Below are 27,591 nucleotides of genomic sequence, written 5' to 3'. Positions count from 1 at the left end.
AGAAACTGGCCTTCAACTTCAAATAACACCCAGTTAGTGACGGTTTTACAGTTTGTGCTGCCAAATCATTCATTTTTACGTAAAACCCGAGTGATTTTTAAACATTTCAAATTGCACGGCCGTGGGAAAATCTCCCAAATTTCATATTTTTAGTTTGAGCTCGACCACTAGCTATTTTAAGGCTGTGTAAACAAACTTGATGTTTTATAAGCTGGGCTGCACTTCAGGGTCTGGATTCTCTGAAGGGCACAAAAACTGTCCTCAGATGACCTGAAGGACAGGCCAAACCAGCATGTCCTGTCCAAACTGAGCCGGTGTGGCCTTCAAAAGTTTGTGTAGCTTGAGTAAGCCTCTGGTGATTGATGGAGTAAGTGAAACCACTAGATAAAAAAGGAAGGGGGGTGAAAAAATAAATCCTAAGTGCAAAATCAACATCAGCTTAATGATGATAAAGGTAAAGATGTCCAAAAGTATGCAGCCCCCTTTAAACCAGTATTTTTAAATCTAAACATTGTTTCTAAAAATAAATAAATAAATAAGTAAGTAAAAACAGCCTGTGTGTGGTCCTGGGTCGGTTGTCCCAGTGTTTGAGCTTTTTGACTTTCTAATCTTCATTCGATTATTCCTTGCTTGCTGAATATTCGTGTATTTCGTGCACTGAGTATTCATTTATCTCAGAGTTTTGTCTGCTGTGTTTAGTAAATCGTGTCCCCTGTGTTTAGTCAGTCTTGTCGCTACGTTTTGTTTCCCTTTTTTGTGTGTGTGTGTCAGTTTGCTGTCTGTGTTTCTGTTCTCGTTTAGTTTCTTCCTGTTTTATTTTGGTATCGCGTGTTCCCTTTGTCTCATTAGTTATTATTCAGTTCAGCTGTGTTCCCATTTGTCTCCACTTTCTAATACAGATGTTTTAAGACTGCATTGAGTTTTTTGTGATTTCTTTTGCTGCTGATGTGCTAAATCTTTCATTAGGTGTGTTTTGGCTGCAAATGTATTTAAAGTTGTAAATTGTGAAATCTTTGGAAATATGTGTATTTTTGTACTGTTTACTCATGACGTGCAGTCTGCTCTTCATTTGCATAAACCTGTAAACATACAAGCATTTGTACTTCTCACATCCTTATTGGTGAATCGCTTAATTCTTGAATTTGGTAACTTGGTGATTCTCTGTTAGCAGCCTTACCGACATTTATCAAATCTTTTCTGCTTGAGAGAGATTTTTGTGGGAGGAATTTTGGACCAGTCAGTGAACAAAACTGTCTTAGGTTTTTTTTTCTGTTTTTTTGTTTTTTGTATAAATGAACAGCCCTGTTAAGTAGCCAGGATCTCAGTTGGATCAGTGACTTATACGGTGAACAGATACTGACGTAGCAAATCAGCCTGAACTGATGTTCCCTCCTGGGATTTAAATATATCATTTCTAGTCTCACTGACCGCTCAAAGCTCTTCAAGACTAAAAGACAAGGGGACACGTGTTGGTGTGTTTTTTGTTATGGTTGTTTTTCATTTTTCTGATCAAATGTTTTTTCCAATAAAATCTAAAAAATATTTTGAAATTTTTAATAGAATAGACAGATAGACATAAAATTTGGTTATTTAATTCAGTTTTTGTGCTTTTGAAGATTTAGTGGAGTCTATAAATTTCATTGTGGATGAAATATTCCTTCAGAATATTTTGCACTATTAATCATCTTTTGAATGGTTCATACATTTCAGAATAGTACATGCTTGCAATTAAAAAAGGGTGGAAGTCCAACAATGTGGAAAAAATGACATCTTCATAGGATTCTTCACAGTCCTATGAAAAATGCCACAGTCTTCCCAGAGTGGATGTGCCAGCAAATTCACCCTAAGGTCCAGACCAATCGTGCAATGCTCAGAAACTGCAAAAAATCCAAGAGCTATATCTCGGACTCAATAGTCCTCGGGTAGCAGGGTAAATGTTACAGTCGCATGATGCTTTCATCACTTCCAGGAGAAAGCTGCTTCTTTGTAAAACAAACACAACCGCACAGCTTAGGTTGATGCAAAGCTGTGCTACAAACCACAAGACTTCAGGAGCAATGTGCTTTGGACAGATGACACCAGAGTGGGGATGTGTGGCCATAATGCACAAAGCCAAACACAGTATATCAGCACAAACACTTCATGCCAGCTGTCAGCACGGTGGTGGAGGGGCTTGTTTTGCAGTCACACAACGTGGGCACCTTGCAGTCACCGAGTCGACCATGAACTCCTCTGTATACCAAAATATTCTAGAGTCAAATGTGATGCCGTCTGTCTGACAGCTAAAGTTTGGCCGAAACTGGGTTCCAGACACTGCAATAACATCTACAACTAAATGTCTGAAAAAGAAACAAGGTGCTGCAATGGCAGAGTCAAAGTCTAAACCTTGACCTCATTTGCCAAGACCTTAAGGGAGGTGTAATTAAACAAACGCCCACAAACATCAATGAACTGATGCAACATTGTAAAGAGGAGTGGGCCAAAATTCCCCCACAGTGATGTGAGAGACTGATAGTCATACAGAAAACAACTGCTTCAAGTTGTTTCTGCTAAAGGTGGTTTTACGAGCTACTGAATTATGAGGTGTACTTAGTTTTCCATAAGACTGTACTGAGTCCTGTGGAAACTCTCTTTCTCTGAAGACTGAATGTGGACCTATGGTTCATATTTGTTCGGCCCACTGGTGATCAAAATGGGTTTTACATCCTTGTTATGAAGCTTATGTGTATGTTCAATGAAACAGATATGCATTCATTCATATACCTGCATTCCTGGGTGTTTGGGACACCAGTCTGTCCTTTACACCACTTACACTTTGCCACACTGTCAGATTCTGACCCAATCCTTTTCTTGCCCACTTTTTGCAAGCCAATCAGTCACTTCTGTGCTCTTTAAATATCAGCTATCTTCTGTTATCCTGCCATTCAGACTCCAAACTCCACTTCATCCTGGCCAGATGGAGATCCTCGTCCAAGTCTCTACTTGCTCCATCTCTGCCCCCACCAGCGTCTAGTATCTGAAGGATCCTGTCCTACTTCTACCATCAATGGACTCCACTATAGGAAATGTTGTACATGCCAGAAATAAGAAATAAACAAAAAATACATGACTAAATGTAAAGTATAATAGTTGTTTAATTTTTTTAAATTAATTTGTATTTAATTTTTTGTACGTTTTAAGATTTATAATCCATTGATATTTTTAATTTCATTTGTGTTTACATTGATTGAATTTTTAAATATGACTTTCTTTATGAAATTATGTTAGACATTAGAGTAATGAGTTCAAATAATTTTAGAACTTTTAAATTCTGTTTATTTAACCAATATGATCGTTAAAGATATACTAGTGCCTATAGGAAAAATTTTAATAAATTTATAACTAGTTGTAATGCTTATAGGCAAAACAAATGCATTATTTATATGGCCACGTATATGTATTTTTCTCAGTAATATTACTGTTTGATGTAATTTCTAAGTTATTTATTTACTGGAATGTATGGAGCATTTGCAATACTGAACAATTTATTAAAATTTAATGTAAGTATACATTTAAGTCCACAAAATGTAAGCAAAATGGAAGAATATGCTATAGTATTAATTTAGATGTATTCCTTTATAATCTTACATAAATTTATATAATGTAAGTGTACTTTTAAGTGAACATAATGTAAGTGTAAAGTAAGTATAGATTATAGTATCAACTTTTAAGTATTACATCATAAGTTTACATAATATAAGTAAATATTAAATTTTATTTTGTCTGTTGGGCTTCATAAAAATGTTAACAGTATTGAAGAATTTGTACATAAATGCAAATATCAGAAAATATTTCTCTCTCTCTCTCTCTCTCTCTCTCTCTACACATATATATACATATATTAACATATATAGCTTTTCAATAACTGTAATTGTAATTATGAGCATAAATATTATTTAAAGACTAACTTTTTATTTATTTTGTTAGTAAACGCCTTATACAAGCGTTACAATAAAAAAAAACAGTCCTTAAGGTCTTCCCGGTTGGAATGCGGTTTCCTAACCATTCCTCGGCTGCGGTGTGTATTTCAGTTGGCCCACATTTGGACCACCTTAAATATTCTGCTCTCTCATTACAGTGACACACACACACACACACACACACACACATTCACACTCACCGCCACGGGAGCGCGCGGCGGCTGAGCGGCCCTGTCAAATCACTACGGAGGTGACGCGCAGCCCGAGGACTTACATAAAACTACTCCGAGGACTTTTCACTCTTTTAACGACTAAAAGTCGCTTTACTCGCCCGTATCTCGGACGAGGAGGCCTACACGTCGTGGAAATAAAAAGTTGTGGTAGTTTTGAACTTCTACCAGAGGCTTGTTTCGATTAAAGACAACAAAAAGGTTTTTTTTTTCGGCTGAGAGGCACTCGGGACGCGAAGCTGTCGAGGACCGAGAGGAGGGGGGGGGATTTCTAATCGTCTCCTTTTCAGTTTTTTCGAGGGCATGCGAGTCTTCTGAACACGCCCGGACCTGTTAACGCGCACATAAAGCCGGGATAAAGCCACTTGTAGCTCACTTTGTTTCTTCTGAATTCAACATGCTGCCGAATACGGCGCTTTACGCCGCGAAGAAACGGAAGAAGCCCGTCCAGAAAATGTAAGTCAACTCCCCAAACACCGCAAAGCAAAACCTCCGAGCACTCTGAGGTGTCTGAGGTGACCGGAGAGCTAAAGACAGACGTTTTATTGCACTTTATGAGCTCCGTGTTGTGGTTTATACCAGCTTTATAACGCTTTTTACTGTTTACTAATGTAATACTACAGTTGTGCCAGTACGGGCAGTCCCTTTGACCTTCCATAGAAGCTAGGACGTGTAATCCTGTTAAAACACCTCGCTTTGGTGGCTTTTAATGTTTATATTGAGCAACAATCTGTGTGTTTTTCTCCCCAAAGCACGCATACATGTCACAGTGAAGCTTTCTAACACCAGGGATCTCTTTTTCCTTTTTTTTTAGGTGCAGCTGTGCAAACATCCCTGCACTACTCCTGTATTATAGCCTGCGTTACATTGTAATAAGCGTGTTTGTGCCCTCTATGTGTGTGTGTGCAATAGTAGCTGGCTTGTTGAATCCATAAGGCTATAAAGTCTATTTTCCCCTGCAGTGGTTATGCAATGCTGGCCAGCCACCGCGAGGTAATGTGAAGTGCTGAGGTCCAGCAGCACTGCGTGGAGAATAAAGTTAACTGTTGCTTCAGTATCATTTAAATCTAATTATACCATCTAGGACAGCTGGCCTTCCCAGACTGATCTGTGGCCTTTAAAAACTCCTTAAAGGACTCCTCAGAAGTGGATGGTGCTGAACTGGGATTTATCTTTTGAGTTTTTGTTTGAGTGTGCCCTGTAGGCGGGGAGGTTGACACTGTAAAGACTGAAACCCCACATCAGAAATCTCATCGTACCACCTTCCTGTGATTCTACTTATGATTTTAATATATGTATAGTATCTTTGTTTCCCTCTTGATTCCCCAATCAGGACGCCTCAGAACCCCCCCCCCCCCTCCAACGGCGCAATTTGAAAACTACCTCTGCATAGAGAAGGAACCATTTTTGGACGGAGTTTTGCTCATTTCATTATCCCGTTTTTGTAGGGAAGCCAAGCACAGTGAATCTTTGTTCTTCTGTGCTTCGTCAGAGATGATGTTTCAGGACTTGTTAGAAGCCCTTCGAGCGCTGCTGCAGGTCCCTGAGGTATTCAGTTTGGGAACCACAAAGTTATTCTTTGCACAAAAACAGAAGAACAGAGCCCTCAGATTGCCCAGCCCTCTAAAGTGAAAAAAATAGAGATATTACTAATGATAGGCTTATTGCTCATGAATTTTGCTGTGAATAAACCACTAGAAGTGGACTTTTCTCTTGCCACTGAACTAGAATGTTCTTAAAGAAACAACAATTCAAACTGGATGTAAACTAGTGGGAAAAAAATCTCTTCATTGACACTTAAACCAACTGGTGCTCATGTGATTTCTGTAGACTGGAGGAGCTGGGACTCTAACCATCGACCTTCTGATTGTAATCCAGTACTCTGGTACGCAATGGCCACATAGTTTAAAAAACATTAATAAATCTGCTTCAAAGATCCTTTAGAGGCCCCCTGTGGTGCTGATGGATGGAAGATACTGTATAGGAGTGAGGATGTCTAAAGGATCAAGTAGATGGTGTTGCTGTTTCCAAAGTCACCACAAGTATGTAAGTCTATTTTAGACCCTTTGGGAAAGAACCCTTTAGAGGTTGTATAAAGCACCAGGCTCTAATTGTTCTACTTATATTATTCAAGGTGCTTTTCTAGAGGTTCTCGAAAACACCATCCTGAAGTATCCTCATCAGACCTCTCATAGGGGTGTAAATAACTTTGGAGAGTTTTTATAAAGCACTGTATTTGAGTCTTGGACACATTACGCTGCTCTGCAGGCTCTCCAGAGAACAATGCTCAGTAAGTTAATAATAGACCCTTAACCATACTGTTAAGACTTAGTAGCACCATGGGCCACTGTATGGGAGTCCTCTAAGGCATCATGGGGCACCATAACATCCTGTTGCATTTCAGCTGATATCCTTAGTTATGTTGTTGCCTTTGTAGAGGATCTTCTATAACCTTCTATCACCATATTTAAAGTGTTGTAAAGAGCCTTTAAAGAAGTTCTGTATAGCACCATGGTTCAGTTTAAACAACTCCCGTGAAGAACTTTCAGAGGGATTCTCCAGGGGGGACATAGTTAATTCGAAACACTGAAAATCGAGGAAAGAACTTTAGATTGGTTCTCTATAGAATCAGTGTTAATTTCCAACACTTAAACATGCAGGAGAGAACCTTTAGAGGGTTCTTTGTAGATTCTATATAGCCCCGTTGATCATTTACACCCTTAAAAGTGCTTTAAAGACCTTGTAGAAGGGTTCTCTGTATCAAAGTGCTTGTTTTAAACTCTTGAAAGTGCAGCACAGAACCTTTAGAAAGGTTCTCCATAACAGCATGGACATTTCAATCCATTAAAAGTGCTATAAAGAACTTTTAGAAGGGTTCTCTAAAGCGTCCTGGGGATATATATTGTTCGAGACCCTTTGCTGTGCCATAAAGAACCCTTTGCTCTCAGCCATGCTGGCCTCCTCACTGTGATTTTTACCAGTTTGTGATTTTTAGCTTTAACAAGCCAGACGGAGTGTTAACTGCCCCGTACAGAACCACAGGCCTGAGCAGGGACCCACGGCAGAACCCAGCCAGAACCGCGGTTTCAGTGTATGTGTGCGTATGTGTGTGGCACTACCTGCATTAATCATAATCAGGACGTAGAGCGCTCTCACGCAATGTTTCCACGAGGGAGGAGGGAGGGAGGATGGCGTAATCTGAGACTCGCTCTGTTTTTTCTCCTCCTCCTCCTCCGACTGCCACAACATACTTTTTTCCTGTCTTTTTCCTTCTCTCTCTATGTGTTTTAGGGGAGTTTGTTTTTTCCCTCCCTCCCTCCACTCAAATTAACATAGTTCAGTGTCACGCAAAGGGTTACGTAAGTCTGCCATGTTCAGTTTTTAGGAAAAGTTTGTCTTTCTTTTCTTTTTTCTTTCAGGAAACAGTGTTGAGTGAGGGAGTTGTGAGTGTGAGAGTCAGTTAAGCCCACAGAGAGGTCTGGAGGCGGCGTTACAGCAGCCTGCCCTGCGGCAGTGTACCTTTATGTTTACACTGTATTGTACAAGGGAAGCATTTACATTTATGGTAATGTCCATGTGTGACAGAGACAAAGAGACGGCGGATGGATTGTACAAAGTTGTAAAACAATAACAAGAAGGTTGAATTGCACAACGAGTAGCCAGAAGTATTTGGACATCTGCATGAGAAATGCTTGCAGGCGTTCTTGACGTATCAGCCTCCACATTTTGGAGCCGGCTGCAGAAACTTGCAGTGATGTTAGGAAACGAGGGCCTGCTCCGTTTTGGGGTTAAACTCCGTCCCAGAGGTGTTGGAGGAGGCTACTTGACTCCTTCCCACAGATGTTTTATTGCAGCTGGATACTGGACTTCAAAGTGGTGCCAATTCAGTTGAATAACGGTTACTTTTTAGGTGCGTCAAAGCAAAAAAAAAAAACTTTCCTGGACTTTACAAATTGCCTTGTGAATGTAAAACTAAGGCATTCCAAATTCAGCATAATAGCCTCACTTGGGAATTTCTTTCATTGCAGTACCGCTGGCTGCCACTGGGACATACTAGTGTCACATCCGGCTCTCTCGCTGCAGGACGGGAAAACACCAAAGCATTCTTGAGGGGTTCTCCAATGAACGATGACCCATTTTAAACTCTTTAAAGAGCAATGAAGAACCTTCAAGAGGTTCTCTGTAGCACCGTGGGTCATTAAAAACCTTTAAAAAGTTTTTTTCTGTAGCATTTCAGTCCCTTAATACCCTGAAATATCCAGTAAAGAACCTATTATTTATGGTTATTCTCATAGTAGTACAATAATGAAACTTTAGGAGGTAGCACCATGGTTCATTTTAAACCCTTAAAAATCCTTTAGATTGGTTCTCTATAGCACCACTGTTGATTTTAAATTGTCAAAAGTGCACTAAGATAATTCAGACTGGTCCTCTTTAGCACCATGGTTCCTTTTAAACCCTGAAAGTCCAGGAAAGAACCTTTAGAAGGGGGTCTTTGGATTACAGCCATACCACCCTGAACCTGCCGATCTCTAAGCAGAGTCGACCCTGGTTAGTAGTGGATGGGGTGTAAAGTTTTGGGTGGCTGTGACTCAAGAGGTGGAGTGGGTCATTTACCAATCAGAACGTTGCTGGTTTGATCCCTGCCTCCTCTAGCCTGCATGTTGAAGTATGTTTGGGTAAAATACTGATCCCTGAGCTGCCTTTGATGCATCCATTTGAGTACGAGTGTGTGAATTTTAAGTTAAAAAGCACTTGTGTGAAAGAGGCATGTGAGAGAGTGCTTTGAGCACTAAAAATTAAGTAGGAGAGCACAATGTAAATACCAGTCTGTTTACCTTCTCTACAGCAGCATGGTTTGTGGTTCATGTTGTAAAAAAAAACAGTGTAAACAAGCTAAGGATATTAAGGATTCTGCTAACTGCTCTGAGACTGAACTCACATGGGAATAAAATGGTTAGATGTTGCTGCTAAGGTTTTGTTTTGGTGCTCTATGCGATGGGCCAGCTTTCAGCAGAGGCACTGTTTCTTCTTAGGACTGACATGTGACGAACACGAACGTCCCAACTTTCACTTCCTGGTTGTCATATCAAGGTCAAAACATCATGATGCCACTGAGTCCTTGGAGTAAAAGCATATAGGCATATTTATGTTGGCTAATAAAGCCAACATTTGGATTAATGGGACTTTTGGAGCAGGTAATTTGAGAAAGTCCCACTTCATTTCTTATGAGTATGCGATGTGTTGTGTTGCATTAAATAATTGTTAAAAACAGTGTGATGAGTGTGATGAAGAACTGAAAGTCTCTAAAAGTTCCAGATTTGTATTTTTTATTTTTCCTGGAACGGTGGGAAAATATCCTTAACAGCTGTAGCTTGTGCCTAACAAAAAGTCTTAAAAATGCCAAATTATCCCCTGCTTAAGCCTGTCGGGATGTCAGTTTAGGCCTGGAATAATTTAAAAACAACTGTGTGGTTATAATGGCATAAGTTTATAAAGTACTTTTCTTAAAGTTACAAACCGCTTCATAGAGATAAACTAGAAAAAACTATTTCAATTTTTTAAAAAGTTACAGCCCAATTGAAGTTTTTTGAGACCAATATCGATATTTGATTATCATAAAAACCTGATATATCGGCCGATATTTTTTTGTCTTTCAGGCACATGAAACATAAACAGATCTCCCTCACATTTCTAATGTTGTTTAAAAAAATTTGTTCATGCTTTTCTCAACTTTGCTCTCGTCAGCTGGTTGTTTGTAGCGTTCCAAACACGTGCGCCCAACAGGGAAGTTGTGCAATGCCAAAACTACATAACATGAACATTCATAACATGCCTAAAGGATGTTTCTCTTGTCTTTTTTTGCCTTTTAAATTTTCATTTAATTTCCGTTATGAATGCTGATACAGGTAAATCGTTAATAACTAATATGGGCTTACATATCAGCCCTGCTAATATATCGATCAGTTTCTAAAAAATAAAATCCCTGGGAAGAACAAAAAAGAGCAGAATATCTAAAATAAATAACACTATTAGTGACAAACCAAGGACTAAAACTACAGTAAACAATCATAACAGCCTTTCACTAAATTAATGTTTCACAGTTAAAGTCACAGTTCTGGTCTCAGTGTGGAGACTGTCAACCAGCAAAGGCGAACTGAGACATCAGAGTAACTAACATAGCCCATGGGGGTTAATAAATCCTGCACGTACTTAAGAACAAGGACATCTTTATGTTGAAGATTTTTCCTCAATTTTAACTGCAGTAGTAGGAACAAAGACAAGGAGAGGTTGGGGCAGATAGGGAAGATGCTGGAAAAGTACTAAGAAACACAAGAAATGACCCCAAAAGAAAACTATGAACAGACACTGAACTTGGCAAACAACTCTAGATCAACTCGGGTGCTTCTTTCACTGAGCTCTTTCATACTTGGGTTGTGAAACAGGTGTTAAATTGCAGGTATGATATTGGCTCTGGTGTCTTAATTCCAGCAGGGAACAGGCGCCAAAATCATCTTTAGTTTCTATTGTTCTGAAAAGGTGTCGTTGGCGCGTCTGAGACAAAAGTGCCTTTGTGTGAATGCAGGGGAGTGTTTCTCTGAGTCCAGCACACCCCCTCCTGACCCCCCCCCCCGCTCTCTCTCTCTCTCTCTCAGACACAAACACACGTAACACACACTCATATTTACAGTCCACGCCCCTTCCAGGACAGATCTGGCAGATAAAGCGAGCGGCAACAACACTGGCCGCTCATTGTTCTTGCAGGGAGCTGTGCTGTGAGGAATGCAGCGATAGCCATCTCGCCTCGATTTCAGATATGTCGTGTTTTGGAGTATTATTGGAAGCAGATGTCTTATTTACAGCAGGGTTAGCCAAGCAGGGCTTCATCAGGGGCCGTGCTTTACACATACGTGTTACACTTACAGCTCATCCATTCAGCCTACAGCCATTCCCACAGAGGCTGCAGGCTTTTAATAGTTACAGCAAAGTCACTTTTCCTGCACCCCCTTGCTGTATTTCACATTTTAGACTGCAAGCGTGTTTACAAAATTAACGTCTAAGATCACAGCAAAGTTTAGAGATGCAGGCTGTTTGGTTCCTAATGTCATTTCTAGATATAGATAGTTGTTTTTTTTAAACAGTAACACAGTGAAGTCATGCTGCACTCACTTTAAGGTCAGTCCACATGAAATCAGTCATAGCTGAGCAAAGCTGCCGCTTGACTTTCTCATAATCAGCTGATTTTTTTGTTTTTGTTTAAAAAAGCACAATATCCATGTTAAATTTTAGCTTCACGCTATGAATATTTTCCAAGTTGAAGGCCCTGAGACTTTGAAAGGATGGGGGAAGGTTTTCTCAACTTTGTTGGGGGAAAAAAGGGAGTCTTGAGACCTCATATCCATATTCAGGGCTAAAAGACAAGCACCTTTACCCTGGACGTTTGAACAGTTTTCTCATAAGTCACTGGAGAAAAATACAAAAGCTATAGTTTGGGTAAACATGTGGGATAGGCGGTGGCTCAAAACAAGTTACAGCATATGAAAGGTCTCCCTTTTACCTACATTTTGATACCACACTCATCTTGCTGCAGTTCCTTCTGGGTCACAGTGGTTTTCTAACATAGTCAGATTTGAGCTCTGTGTAATGTTTCAAAGGTTAAAATCAGCTGATTGTGAGGGGTCAGGTGGGAGCTGCTGACTGATTTTTTTTTTCTTGAAATGACCATGGCTTATGATTAATATTTGATGTCATGTTTTCTTTTATATTGCTAAAGGAAATTTGTCAACTTTAATCTTGAGTCCAGCCTCTAGCAAGCAAATATGCAGTATTTATTTATGTATAATGGTGTATAGACGGCAATCACACAGCAATTCAACCCCACCTTATTTAACTTGTTTAAAACACACAATAGACAAATCTATGGTTAAAAGCCTACGAGATGAAATTATTGCATAAAAGCAGAACTGGTGCAAACATGATGTAACTCAGACATAAACAGACACTAAAGCCTTGTCTCAGCACAGTTTCATTGAGTCTGAATTTAACATAATTCATAGTAGCCTGCTCTTATTGTTGAAATGCAGTTTAGTCTTTTATAAGTAAACATGTAAAAAGAACACTATGTGGAAAAAAACATTCACTTATGTGCACATTACACCTGTAGGGGCTGCTTGGTAAAAGAAAGCCATGCTCCTGGTGCACAGACTTTGCGCTGATGTTAATGCCAGAGGAGGTTTTGGAGAGTTTTATGCATGATGCAGCTCAGCACTCGCACACTCTGCTCTATAATGGCATGTGGTCTAAGTGGCTGTGGTTCTAAAAACTTCTGCTTTGCAATAACGTTGATGGTGGGTTTAATAATAAGTAGGGAAATATTACATAAACTAAATTGTTGCAACACTGGCATGCTGTTACAGCATCGCACTCAAATTCATTGAGCTCTTTAGAATGATCCCTTCTTTCACAAATGTTTGTAAAGGCAGACTGCATGGCTAGCTGCTTGGTTTCTACACCTGTGCAGTGCAATACTTTTGTACTTGTAATGAATTTCAGTCATGACTTTGTCATTTTGATCTGTTTTTGACTCAAGAGCAAGAAGAAAACTTTCTAGCTGCTATGCTGTAGTTAAAGCACTGGGTCAGTTGGGATGTGATGGTTTGTTAGTATAATTAGTGGATCATGTCGATCTGTTGATGCATGCTCAGGTATCCAGATAAGGAAATCCTAGAAAGTTGATCCTGTTCATCAGTGAGAGAAATGTTCCATCACTCATCTAAATAACTTCTTCAATCTAAGCTCACTGCAGGTTTCCTTGTAAACAGTACATGACTACAAAGTAGCACCATTGCTGCGAGCTCAGTATCTGTTTCAGTTTTCTGGGACTTTGTTGGTGTTTTCAAACGGCCTCGGTCTAAAACATTTTTATCATGGGTTAAGATGCGCCCAGAGTTTGGGGAGTTTTGGGCAAGGTAATCTCCAATTAACCTGTCATGACATGTGAAGTGCAAACCTGCTGTGGGACTTTGGTGCGCATGTTTGTGTAGTTGTGCTGTTAATGAGAGGGTTTTGCAATTCCACACATTGGTAAACTTTAACAACAGCCAATCAGAGCCTGCAAGGAGACAGATGACAAAGAGAGTTTTCAGCCTCTCGGTTTTTGGAGTGCGCTGTCATGTAGCTTTTCTGGAGCCAGAAGTGACCATATTTGGATGAGTGGCTGAAATACTAAGCTAATTCTAGTTAGCTTGTTAGCTTTATAGATATATGTTAATAAGTAAGGTTTAAGACTAACCAAAAACTAAAATTTCACTCATGAACACTCATGCACAGACTTCTTGCATGATCTGTTAGTGCATATAGCCTCACAGGAACCAGGTTATCAATCTGGTAATTGCATTAAAATGCTTTACAAGGCACGATTGAGCGGTCCAGCTCACCGACTCCAGCTCCTTTAGCACACCTAGATTTAAATTTAATCAGAGTGACCCTTACCTTTGAGCCTTAACAAAAGCCACATGAGTAAGTTTAAGAAAGCAAAAGAAAAAATAAGAAGTAACGAAATTAAAACGATGTAACAGAAGGAGAGAAAAATAGAAGACGACGGTTTGAAAGTAAAAGGGAGAAAGAGAAACCACAGCAACGACCAAAATATGCATAAATAACAGTGACAATGTTACTAAACATCACAGAGTGCTAATAATATGAAATATTTTTAGAGGCAGAGGCAGCCCAAGATACTGTGTGTCTGTGCGAACCTGTGTGTGTGAGCCTGCTTGTATTTTTAAGGTTTCTCCATGTAGTGTCTAATAGTGGGTGTAGGGAGCCACAGCCCCACCCCCAGGAACAGAAGCAGGCAGGGAGGAGGCCCGGGCCCCAGTTATCCAGCGAGCCAGTGCATATGGCGCAGAAGAACCTCTGCCAGACAATATCGGGCGTCAGCTCCTCCCCAGAACCCTCAATGTCCACACGCAATTTAAATCTAAAAAGGGGCACTGGCACCAGAGGTGAGGCTGAAGATGTGCATCGTGTCTATCCCCAAGGCCCTATATGTGCCAAAGTTAAAATAACTCACCTGCCTACAGGTGTAAAGGAGGGAGAACTCAGCTAAAGAGACCAAAGCTGTTCATTAGAGTCAACCTGTAAACATAAAGTTGGACTTCTTAACACGAGAGGTTATCGGGGGACTGCCCTGGAGGTCAACTCCTTACTACGGGAGCTGATTGAAGGGCTGAGATAGAGAGAGAGAGAGAACTTGTAGATGTGTGACAAGATCACAACAAAGTAATCACACCGACAGTTTTCTGAGTTACAGATGAGTATCTTTAGCATGTACCCAGTCCGTATTTTCTTCAAGTGTATGTATGTTTGAGATGTGAGAGCAGGAAGTCCAGGAATAACTGCTCTGCAGGTTTTGCTATTTTTAGAGTCATGTTTGTCATTTTTTTGTTACACTTCATCTCATCAATCACAGTCACACAGATATCACAGATGGCTTTGCTCAGTCTGTGTTTGAGCACATGTGCCCGGTAATTATATGTTTAGAACTGCAAAACCAGGCTTTTAAGGCTTTATAGAAAAGAAATACTCTCTTGAAACTCGTGGGTTGATCTGTGGTATATTTTTGGCTTGTTTTTTCTTTTTAGTCCTTTAACCTGTTGTTGCTTTTTCCTATAAGAACATAAAAGTTAACCCCACCAGGTAAAGTGAGAGTCTAGCAAATAAAACCCCATCAATTTACATTTAATTTACATTTCAGACACCAAGCTAGCAGTTCCCTAGAGATGTTTAAAAGAAGCCGAAGCTGAAAATGCAAAGCAAAGTGAGTAGCGAACAGGGAGAGATTTCTGTCCTTTCATCTCATAATTTGAATCAAATTTTTCTGTGTGACAGGTGGTTTTATTCTACTACTTTTTGCATATGAGATATCAGCTAATAACCAGTCCACGAACTTCCTGCTTGGTACTTTGTGTTTCTACGCGGTTTGTGTTGGCTTGTGTTTTTCTGCAACCTCAGACCAGAAATCAGGAGGTTAAAGGGTCGAACGCCACAGTTTTAACACATAGAGCACGCTCAGTGTCATTCAGGTGCACCCACACTCTGCAGGCGGCTTCTCAAGTGGCCTCGCATGACCTGAAATCCTCGGCGGAGTCATCGGCAGGAACATCTGAACCAGATTTAAATCTGAGCAGCAGCAGAAGCGCAGCTAGTCTGTGTGAGATCAACCTTTGAGTGGGAGGTTGCAGGTTTGCGTTCCCACAACAACCAGATGCTCTCCTCGAGTGTCCCCGGGCAAAACGCCAGCGCCTCTCCCAGTGCTCACTTTAAGGTCAGAGCTGCTGTCACTGACCTGCTTTGAAACTTGTTTTCACTGAGTGCCACACTGGGAAATGAGAATCACGCATGGATGTAAAGAGGGCTTGCAGGGATTTCCTGTTTCACAGTGGACCTTTGGCGGCTTCATTCAGGATACTTTGAACATGTATTGCATTATTTGTCAGAAACCTGCATCTCTGGCCTCTCTCTGAGTGATTTCCACAAAATGCCTACCTGACAAAGACAAGTAAAGACCATCAGTATTATACAGTGTGTCAGGTGTGGAGCTGAGTTTTAAAATAGAAGATCTTCTAAATTTTCCCTCAGGGAGGCTTTTTAGCAGGTGCCATTTAGTGAATTGTCCGTTTAATGTTTAAAAAAACCTCAAAAAAATCTCAAATCACATCTGTCATTTAGCTTTTCACAGCATATACATCATGTACAATACTTGGAGTTTACTTAAATTCCCTCTCCTTGTATACTGAACATTGTTAATTTCAAGCCATTTAGCAGAGCCGTTAACAGAAGATTGTGCCTACTGGATGCACAAGCTGTAGGGCATCACATTGAAAAAATACAATGGTGTGTTGTAAAGCTCTCTCCATGCCCTTTCATATGATATATTACTCAATATATCAGTTTTTGACTGCCATTGTTAGGGCCCAAGGTCAAAGTTGACCTTGGGCCCTAACAATGGCAGTCAAGGTCAAATGCTTAGCTAACCTAGGTACTTATGTCCCCTGAGGCCTGGTATATTGCTGTGAAGTTTTAAGACGATCCATAAAAATTGTGGGTTCATATAAAGTTTTTACTTATTTTAAGATTTGGTGTGACTTTCACCAAAATTACCATCACACAAAACTTGAACACAGTATCTTGAAAACTGGATGTTAGATCACTAACAAACAGAACTGATTTTACTCCCTCTGTTCGGGGGGACAGTGATGTGATAGCTTGAAGTTTTACTTTGCTGCATAGCACTTGTGTCCTTTTAAACAGTCATCTTGATTTCTTATTGCTGAATGAGATTCATTTTTGCCAGATATGACTGTTTGCAAGTCTCCTTGACGCCTCAGTGGACACAACTTTATTCCTGTACTTCACCAAAGACAGCAACCTGTGAACTGTGACAGATCATGAGTTGGATGAGCTTATATTGAAAATTTCTGCAGGACCTCCTTTCATCTTCTATCTGAAATCTTCCGCTTTAGAGTTTGTTTCTCAGAAAGTCTGAGTGAAAAAAACAAGGCAGTGTTGGTTACATATGTAACCACTGACCGCTGAAGAAGGATCAGTATGTCCATTAGCAGTTGTGAATTCGGTTGAGCTGAAATACAGATGATGTGTGCAAAAATAGCTCCTTGTGCTAAACATATATCAGTTTCTCTAGTGCTGCAGAGACATTTCCAGTGGATTAACTTTTATTTCTTATAGCAATGTGCAGCACTCCACCCAATTTATCAAAAATTGTAATGTCTGGCTCCAAAATTCGACATAGCAGTGGCCAAAAAGGTAACTTTGGGTAAAGAGGTCTGGCGCGAACCTGTCTCAAGTTTGCTAAAAATACAGCTCTTTTTAGATGTGCTTTTTTCATGTAGAAAGCAGAAGTTAAACAGACAGACGCATGTCTCAGTTTTAAAAAGTGAGGTGTATCTAATCGCAGAACATGTCTGACTTTAGGGAAGTCTGTGGTTGGCGCCTGTGCTGTGTTATACTTAAATGAGTATGAATATTGAAGTTTGCCTATTTGGGCTGTAAAAACCGACTTAAAAAAAGTCACTCAGAAAACTCAAAAGCAACCACAGTGAACCAAAAGAATCTCCAGGGACAGTTTTAAGGTGCTCCACAGTGTCACACCTTCTCAGGGAAAAAGAAAAGCTCCTCTGTGCTCTGGACGTCTGGTTCGAGTTATAGATGAGATGCCGGGCGGGTTTGCTGCTGGAGTTCAGTTACAGATACCTGCCTTCAATGGCGCTGACCTGCAGCCATCAAGGTTTGTTTACCACTTTGCACAAGTCCTTACCAAGCCAGTGTGAGCAACAGGACTGATGGGTTTATTGTAAATTAAACACCCCGCATTCTGATCGGCTCTGGAATAGAGAAGTGAACACGTGTCACAAGGGAAGAAGATTATCTCACACCCAGAGATAATCACCAGACACAACAGCAGCTGGAGCAACAGTTTAAACAGCTATTTAAGTAGAAAAAGAACCTTAAAAACCAACTTTAACATTAATGAAGTCGGGAAGTTGCATTCATATGAAATATGATGCCAAGCTTTATCACACAAGGTTACATATCAGATACTCAGAGAAGCTCTCAGCATTAGCCCTACGTTGTTCTCACACAGTCATCCTCTTTGTCCTACTTTCAGTTAAAACATTAGACCATTAGATGTACAGCTGAGTGGTATGCATACCCAAGATCATGTCTTGATATTTGCAGGTTGAATGGTGACAGAAGATAATTATCTGCCTTTTCTATGAAAGCGATATGTGAGATATCACAGCTACTTAGTTGGCATGGTAAAAAAAGCGAGGCTTCCTCTTCAGAAACATCAGTATGTCCGCTAACAGGAGCGTTAGATATTAAAAATACAAGTTAATCAGCTGGAAATTCATGAACTTATATCTATATCTATATATATGCTGCTACAGTTTTACAAAATCAGAAACAGGAGCACCAACCATAACAGAAAGTAAAGCCTTATTCTGCTGTGGCCTTTTCACTGCTTTACCTGCAGCCGTACAGCTTAATCTAATGAGGAACTGAAACTGTTACACTCCATCAGAGTCCACTGGAAGAAACTGCAATTTTACCTCAGAGAATACACACAATATTTGCCCGCCACAGCCTTGTTGTTAGATGCACAAAGTGACCAGAAACTGTGGTTTTGTGTCATGTAAATATCTGTGTTTCTGTTGGTGGAGGCTTTGAAAAGACACAACACATAATTGCACAAGGGGTGCAGTTATGTGTTACGTAAGTTTTTTTGTTAGGTGACATTTTTTCATTTAAATGCATTTTATTGCTAATGTCCGATCAGATTGTAAAATAACTTAGTGAGACCTCGCCTGGCTCTATCTGTTGCTTCTAACAGCCTGTATGCTGATTTCTATGTACAGCACTCAGGTTGGATTTTTAGTTGTTCTCTTCAGGGGTCATTGTCAGCAATTAGTCAACATTAGCTTAGAAAAGCTTGGAAATTAAATTGATGCTTTTGTAGCCTGAAGAACTGCTGATGGCTAAATTGCCCCCCTTTGTAAGTTGCCTCAGGCCTCACTCAGGCCTAGAGACTGATCGGCAGCCACATGGCAATTTACAGTTGCTGGGGAGAAGCGTGCATTCCCTGAACGTTTGAGCAAAGAGGATGATGTAGCAAAACTCCCATTGTGACTGCGTGGAAGACTTGTCTGTAAACATTTGCAGTTTGCTCTCAGGTCTGCAGTGAAAGTTGAAAAAGTTCAAGGTAACCTGGAAATATGGATTATTCACCTTCGAAGTAAAAGTTGCACCTTTTGAAATGTGTTGGTTTCAGTGGTCAGGAACAATCTTTTTTTTTTCAGGTTGTAGTAGTTTAGTCAAGAGCAGATTGCTGCGGTTGCCTGGAAGATACAATCCTGTCTGTAAAGAGTTGACAAATTCTTACTCAGTGAGAAACCGGAAACGGGGAATGTTCTCCTTCAAAGTAAAAGTTGTGCCTTCTTGCTGCAGAAGAGCGTCTGTTTGTGCTGCATATTAAGTGCCTTGAGTGCCAAAATTAATTAAATAAATAGATCACTGAATAATTAATTAAATATCCCATTAATTAATTAAAACGGGAAATAATTCATTAAATATATAGGTAATCATAAAATGTCATTTCATTTCATTTAAAAATTTTTTACAATTATTTATTTCCCGTTATAATTAATTAAAACATTTAATTTATTATTTGATTGTGTATTTAGTTAATTCATTTTGGCACTCAAGGCCCTCCACTGTCACACTTTTCACGGTTTCATTACCACTCGGCAAGTAGTTAGCAACTTCCAGCAACCTTCAGAAGCCACTTGCCATCTCACCACAGAATACACACTGTTCCCTAGCAACTGGTGGTTACCGGGGAGTCACTGCCATCTTCTAGGCCTGTTTCACAACAACTGGAATCAACTTCCAGCAACCACTTACAACTGATCTTTGATCACACATTTTCTTCTTGTGACCGATGGTTGCTGAGTAGTCTCGAGACCTGTGACTGAAACTCAGGCTCACATGATTCAGCTAAATATTTTTTCACGCTCTCAAAAGAAAGCAGTAAAGACTAATACCTCTGTTCACGCCTTTCAGTTTCAAAATTCACACGGCGTCTCTTAAGTAAATACAGACAGCAACTTTTCAATGCTGAAAGAACTTTCTGCACTGATGCAGACAGTAGTTAAGTGATCCGAAACATCGGTTTAAACCTTCAGCTTGTGTTTATTGGCTCTCTTGCATGTTATGCTTTCGTAGTGACGACTGAGTGAGCAGCCACCGACACCTATGGCGGTGAAGGTGATCGTCACTTCCAGCACTTCATTTGTCAACAGCTGGGGTTGCCTTTGCTAATTTGCACATTTTAACCCAAACCGCAGTCCTTCCCCAACCATAACCAAGCAACCTTTGGTCCCAAAATTTAAGCAGTAACCAGAAGTGAAAAATGAAACTAGGTGCAAATAAAAGAAAAGATCCAAATGGGAAGTGAAACAGGGTCCCTGGGCTGTTCACCCTTAAACAAGTAACCACTGTCCATTGTACCTCCAGTATGGCCATAATTCACGAGCACTGGTAAATCACGTGATGGCAGTGATGGGGGCAGTTGCATCATTAAAAGGAGTTTGTTATAGTAGATACACTGCCCAGCTTTAGACTGAAGCTGCTAATGTCTGTGTATGGATGTGCAGCCAAAGAGGAGTGTGGTCAGTCTAGATTTCAGCTGTGCAGTCTTGGATTTGTGCAGATCTGATTTAAAATCTTCCCCCTATCATAATAGATAAGTCTGATGAAGCCCTGTATTAGGCAAACATCTTTATACAGAGTTACACCTGCTTTTCATGACCTGATGCTGTAGTTTATTCAGAGTGTGTGAAGTCTGCACCTTTTGGTTTCATGTTTTCTGTAAATAAAATTGACCTTTTGAAATGGAAGAAACCTCATTTAGGAAGGAAGCTCTCCATTTCCTGTCACATTGAAAGTATATAAACCTCCTCAGCCTCGAAACTGTCACACTCGCACTAAAGTGGATCATCTTTGATCGCTGTCGCTGTCCCAAAGCAAGCGAGCTTACTGAACAGGGCTGAGCACACACGCTTGGTAAACAAGTCTGGCAACAGGTTACATCACTCTTCGGCTCACCTGGTTCCCATGGAAAGAGTGGATGGAGCAGATTAGACTCTGGAGAGCAGAGGTGGTCGGGGCTTTGTTATTTTTCCACTCAGCCAACTGTCAGCAGCTCTGAAGGAAAACAACCGCGCTGAACTGATCAGTGTGTGATACCTGACCCATAATCCAGCACGCAAACTCAATTTCAGCTCATGGATTTCTTCCATTTGATAGAATAGCTGCCCCTTTGAATCACCTCTTCTCTATTCAAATGATGTAAAACAGAGGAATTGCAGTATTTCTGATGCTGTATAATAAGTTTTTCAACAAGTACTTCTGAACAGTTCTGGAAGCTCATGATGGGAAAATGCCATACAAACACATTTATTTTAGGATGTTTTCCCTTACGTCCTTGGAATTTCTTTTGCTTAGTACAAACAATTCGAGTGAACTGAGAATCTGGAAAACATGGAACAGAGTGTTTTGGTCACCTTGTCAACAGCCTGAGACAAGGTGGACCTGAGACTATTCTGAATGCTCTAGAAAATGTGTTTTCTTTCTTAATGTGGATTTTGTTGATCTATGAGTTGATTAGTTGAGTGCTTGTTTAGTTGATTTTATTTGATGTGAGTAAAAGAATTCACAAATCCATTGTGAGGTTTGATTTTTAGTGGATTTCAGCTCGCTGTGAGGTCTGCACCGTGTCTTCACTTCACTTGTGTTGGCCCAGGTTCATATTGCTATGATGTCATAGTTTAGTTATGTGGAAAAAATCTGCCAATGTCCACTTAGGGAAAAAAAATCCCCCAAAAGGGGGGTGGTTAGGGTTGGGGTTAGAGTTGGGGGTTAGGATGTGGATCGTGGTTAGGGTTACGGGGCTGTAGTTAGGGTTATGGTTATGGGGTTTGGGTTTGGTGTGATGGTGTTTTCCTTTTGCAGAACTGTGACGTCACAACAACAATGACTGGTCAGTTGCAATGTTGAACCTGGACCAACATTAATTATGATGATCCAGGAACAACACTAACACGAGGATATTGGTGGGATCCACTTTTTGCCTTCAGAACAGTCTTAGTTCTTCATGTCACAGATTCAAAAAGGTGATGGAAACATTCCTCACAGATTTATGTCCATATTGACATGACAGCATCACACTGTTACACATGATGTGAATGTGCTTTTCCACAATGTCCCAAAGGTGCTCTATTGGACTGAGATCTGGTAACTGTGGAGGCCGTTTGAGTGCAGTGAACTTTTGAGTTCTGTGACGTGGTGCGTTATCCTGCTGGTATCCTGCTTGAACTATTAATACAAGGCCGGATGTATCCATGATTATTTAAGTTGTTTATGCCAAAGTCTGACCCTGCAATCTGAAACTGAAACTCATCACCAGGCAGCATAATGCAGCTTTCTGTTGTTCGGTTTTGTAAGCCTGTCTGAATTGTAGCCTCAGTTTCCTGTTCTTGGCTGACACACCCTCTGTGCTCTTCAGTTTCAAGGTTCAGTGTGTTTTGTGCGTTCAGAGATGCTCTTCTGCATACTTTTGTTGTAACGAGTGGTTATTTGAGTGGCCGTTGCCTTCCTGCCTTCTCAGTCATGCTTCATTTGGTCCCTAATGTAGACATAGAGTTTACTCAAGGATGTCTGATGCTTGTTCGGCAGTGTCTTTTCTGTCTGCATGTCATCTCAGTTTATCCCAGCTGCTCTTATACTGACGAACACACACGTCAGTATACAGAACACATGCAGCTCCCAACTTTGTTTGTTGGGCTTCTCATGACCTCTCTCATTCTCAAACCAACGTTTTGACTCTGAAGAGAAACCGACCTTTTCCAAGAGTCACTTGAGATGTGGAGTTTCTCGGTCGTCAACCTGTCCTTTTAAAATAACCCCCTTTGTCTCTTTTTGTATGCACAGGCCCAAACCTCCACCTCCCGAGGGCGCCAAGTCCAACCCATCCAAACGCCATCGCGACAGGCTCAACGGCGAGCTGGACAAGCTCACCAGCCTGCTGCCCTTCACAGAGGAGGTGCGGTCCCGGCTGGACAAGCTGTCCGTCCTCCGCCTCAGCGTTGGGTACCTGAAGGTCAAGGGCTACTTCAACGGTAAGTCTTTGATCAACTCCCATGTCTGACAAATGCAATCCTTCAAATCAGAGTTTGTAGGATTTGTTTCAGATATGACAGGATATATATTATATATATAAGTCTTTGCGCAATGTTTGGCACCTAGTGAGTGAAAGGATGCTGTGTCACTGCTTCAGACACGTAACAATATACGAGTACGTGATGGTTTTAAAAAAAAACAACAACTTTTTTTCCCCAGATGCGCTATTTTGAAATGCCACGAGATGCTTCAGGCTTTTATGTTAATGCGATGGCATCAGATTTGTGCTGTGTTGAAATGTTTAATGGTGTATGCCTTTACCATGGAGTCAGCTGTTCAATGGGACTTAATCCAGAAACTAATCGAGCTGCAAGATGAAGCAAGTCAGCATCATTTTGAATCCAACATTTATGTTTAATAGCAGCAATGTTGGGAAAGCTGTGCTTATCCGAGCTTGATGTAAAGTCAGTGCAATACTGAGCTGGCTAATTAGATGTAATTATTAGATGTGGTCATATGTAACTCTGGAGATTACACTTGTTTTGTTGGGTTGGGATGTTTCAGTGGGTGTACAAATATAGTGGCTGTAAATCTGCAAATAAGTCAGCATTTATTGATGGATGTGTCACAGCGATTTTGTGCCAGATCAGTGTTCAGACACGTTGTGATGAAGAGCCAGAAAAGGCCAGGACAGGACACAAAAGGAAGAATTTTTGGGGGCCCTGAAACAGTGGAAATAATTAACATCCATCCATATATACAAGAGAGGAAGACATCATTGTGAAGCACTAAGATATTGTCCATGGTACCGGTTTGGTACAATAAATGGCTAAATCTAATAACAAAGTAGGGCCTGATTACAGCAACAAGTCATAACCACAGTTATTTAATTGACTGTAGAAAATCTTGAGTCACTGAACCCAAAAACTCCCTTTTTAACAGTAGACCATGAACTTGAAGTTGGACCGAAGTCCGATGATGTTTGCATGTCTTCTTCTATCGCTTTCATTCAGTCATTTTCACCACTCTTGATACGTTTTTCCAAACAGTTAATGAATAAAAACATCTCACCATTTCAAGACCTGAACAACAAATGGTTGTACTCTTCCATTGAAACCTCACTGACTCTGAAAAAGTGCTGCAAGAACCTGTGGGCGTGATTTAGGGTAAAGAGTGTTCAGACACAAAAATGAAATGGGAAGGGTTCATTTGACGCTCGGTACGATGTAACTGCTGGAACTGAGAAAATCAAGATGATAAATGTGAAACTATAGGCATCAGGAAAAAAAAGAAAAAATACACAAACTTTGCAGCAACTACTGCATATTACAGCAAAATTACACTACGTAGATTGACAGCACATGCTCGTGCGTAAGAAGCAGTGCAATGCTGGATTGTGGGCTTGTGACTTTTGCTCTTCGACACCTGTTTGAATGAAAGTTTGACGTGGTTTGATTGAAAACAGTCACTCGGTGCTGCACAGCGTCATGGAAAGTGAGAAATCCGTTGTCTTATGAGGAGCTGTGAGATTCAGATGAGAAATGACAAAACGTTGAGGGGTGAGGTGCGTGTAGCAACAATAACAGCGTGTACACAAACACGAGGAGTAAGGATAATGTGGGTGGGGACATTCGCTCCTGATGTGAGAACTGCATCAAAGCAACCGAGAAAGACTGAAACTAAATAAATAATATGCAGATAGGGATGGGCTTTTCAAGCAGGAACAATTTCAGGATTCACTGGGAACCATTCAGCTATTCTTCGACGATCGCTCCCCCACCTGAACTGCCCTCACCCGACTTAGATGTGGCAGACTTACGACATGTTCGGATTACCTGGAGTGGCTTGCACACAAGACTTGTTGACAGCTGTAGTCTTTGGCCATCTGTGTTTCTCTTATTTGTGCAGGCCTACTTAATCTCACTGCACCACACATATTCTTGACTGGCAAAAAGCCTGGATACGCACAGCCACCACCTCCTGGCTAAAGTTACATCTTTACCGAGTGCTGGTAACAAATATATGTGAGTAACTAATAAATTGGTAAAGCAGTGTCAGGTTAATGTCCACACACCTTTGTGTGGGGTTAGACCACACTGGGCTCTGACACAGTCTGCATATAGCAGCTTACTTCGGTTTACTGATAGATGCTGGACACTTAGCTAGTGCTGTGCATTGATGAAATATGAATAATTTATTTAAGCAGTCTAATATTTTTGCTGCTGTAGAGTCCCACAAAACTCACAATGAGGCCTCAGTGTTTCTCTGATATAAAATCTGATATTTTATGGATCTTATGCTGTATTTACCCTCGTGCGATGAATTAGAGCAGTTTGAGGGTTACAGCGAGATAGATTTATTTGTTCTCTGCAGTGTTCTGTGATTCTGCAGTATACCTGCATTTTGTTTCCTACTATATATGAAAGTTTTTTTTTTACCTCCTCTGTTGGTTTCCTGTGTGGAAACTCCACTAAAACACACTCCACTAGTCAGACACACTTCGGGTTTATGAAAACTGTTTATTCTGAACCTTTTTAGACCAGCTTTATTTCCATTTCAGGCCCCAAATAAGGCAGCAGCATGCAGACAAACAGCGGTTTGAAACATCCTGCTGGGTGTGCATTCAGCTGAGATACACCAGGCTCACTTTTGTGGCTGATACTGGAAGAAGATAAGTTTAAGAATAGTTAAAGGGCAACTGTCTAGACAGTGATCCAAATCGTTGTTTTAAACAACAGGACAAATACGACAGTGTTTGTTCAGTATGCGCACAGCAAGCCACGAGAAAGGAAAGACGTCTCGGGCTAGCATGAAAGTCTGCTAAAGCTATAAGTAGTGTTGCAGTGGAGTCTTCCTTTGCTTGAGCTCCACGTCTTCACCAGTTCAGCATGGTACTTCTTGAATAATCCAGGTAAAAAGACCATGAATACATACCCCAGCATTGCCTCCAGTTTGTGTGCATGGTTTCTGACAAAGAAACTGAACAAGCTGGTGCTCAGTCATTGTGTTTGCAAAGGGAAGACAATCAGGAGGATGGATTTAAAGGGGGAGGAGTGACGATAGATGGTTTCAGGCAAAGGGTGAACTGAGGGGATGCACCATAGGGTAAAGAATGATTATTCAATTCAATTCAGTTGAGTTTTATTTATATAGTGCAAAATCACAACAACATTATACTAAGCTGATTTATTTTGAAAGGTAAAGACCCTGCAATAATACAGAGAAAACCCCACCAATCAAACAACCCCATATGAGTGAGCACTTGGCGGCAGTGGGAAGGAAAAACTCCCTTTTAACAGGAAGAAACCTCCAGCAGCACTAGTTTAGCGAGTGGCAACCAGCTGAGGGTGATTATTATGAACTGTGAATTATGCAAAGCTACTGTAGTAGAATAAAAATATGATGGTGGAAATCAGCTGCAGTTATTTAGTGTATAAAATATACTGCCTACAGAGTTAGTCTTAGGCCCAAAGAAAGTCACTTTAAGTTTTAAGAAAAGCCCAACATTTGTGTACACTTGTTATTTTCTCTGCGCACGGTACAGAACATACATGATCATATCAGCATTTCAGGCCACAGCACAGAACAGGTGCATGTCTCACCGGCCTGACAGCATTTATGCAGAAATTCTCGCCTCTTCTCACTCCTGTTGCCGAGGAGGACTGATCCAAATACACGGCAAGTCAGAAGGGCCACATTTCACAGTCATGCACTGATATAGCCTCTCAGCTGGTGGCTACCACACCCCCGCTTATCATTTACTGTAAATAGGACGCTTGTCTTTCAGGCAGCCTGGATCTAATCATTGCTATTTTCACAAGAGGCAGCAGAACAAAGCGAGGAAGCTCGCTGGAAACTCAAATAACCTCGGTGATCGTCTGCGCCATGTTGACAGAAATAGGGGTAGAATTCACTTTTAGATAAATAATCTTCTTGAGCCCCAGAGGAGAGGATTGTTATTTTCCAAGAGGTCAGAGACCATCGGTGCATCGGTCAATGTTATAAAACAAACCCGTCCACTGCTATCCTTAAAGCTAGGTTGGAAAAAAAAAAAAATAAATTTTCTAGCTCCATTTTTTAAATATTTTGATTTGTAGGTCAAGAAGTTATTTAGCTTATAATTGGCCCTGTGCAGCCCCTCAATGCATCATCTGTTTGAAATACCATATTTTCCGCACTATAAGGCGCACTTAAATTGCTTTAATTTTCTCAAAAATCGACAGTGTGCCTTATAATCTGGTGCACCTTATGTATGAATTCTGGTTGTGCTTACTGACCTTGAACCAATTTTATGTGGTACACGGCGCTCAAAAATCTGTCAAAAATGTTTTAGTACGACTTTGGTAAGCTACGAAGCCACACCGCTTGATGGATTGTCAGAGCATTATGTCTATTGTAGTCAGGAGCCTCGTGGAGTAATCTGGCTCCAGAACTCTGTCTGCTTCAGGTCTCAAAGTCAAACGAACATTGCAGCATCACTGAGAGTTAAAAACTGTCTAAATTCTTTCATCTTTAATAAAATGATCAGCGTTGCTGCTTTACCAGGTGTAACAATTAAGTTTAACATCCAGGCATCCATGAAAACAGAATTTATTAAATTTAATGGAGTTAGAAGTTGGCAGGAAGTTAGCTCGCTAGTTTAC

At 40.6% G+C, this 27,591-nt stretch overlaps 1 protein-coding gene across 2 annotated transcripts in view; it reads left to right on the top strand.

Annotated features, from left to right (window-relative positions):
* The first annotated feature begins 4,163 nt into the window (after positions 1–4,163).
* ahr2 (aryl hydrocarbon receptor 2) overlaps positions 4,164–27,591 on the top strand; it is a 96,723-nt gene continuing 73,295 nt past the window's right edge. For both annotated transcript variants that reach the window (XM_085397528.1, XM_085397527.1), the window contains exons 1-2: positions 4,164–4,645; positions 22,760–22,947. In XM_085397528.1, the coding sequence (XP_085253654.1) occupies positions 4,587–4,645; positions 22,760–22,947 (247 nt within the window). In that variant the 5' untranslated portion in view covers positions 4,164–4,586. The remainder of the gene's footprint in view (positions 4,646–22,759; positions 22,948–27,591) is intronic.

The sequence above is a fragment of the Rhamphochromis longiceps genome, linkage group LG23, assembly GCF_057381845.1.
Source record: "Rhamphochromis longiceps isolate RC_006_pf linkage group LG23, R_longiceps_female_GT1.1, whole genome shotgun sequence".
In the NCBI taxonomy this organism is placed as follows: domain Eukaryota; kingdom Metazoa; phylum Chordata; class Actinopteri; order Cichliformes; family Cichlidae; genus Rhamphochromis; species Rhamphochromis longiceps.
The sequence above is the reverse complement of the archived record's forward strand: the minus strand, read 5'-3'. Positions and strand labels throughout refer to the sequence as shown.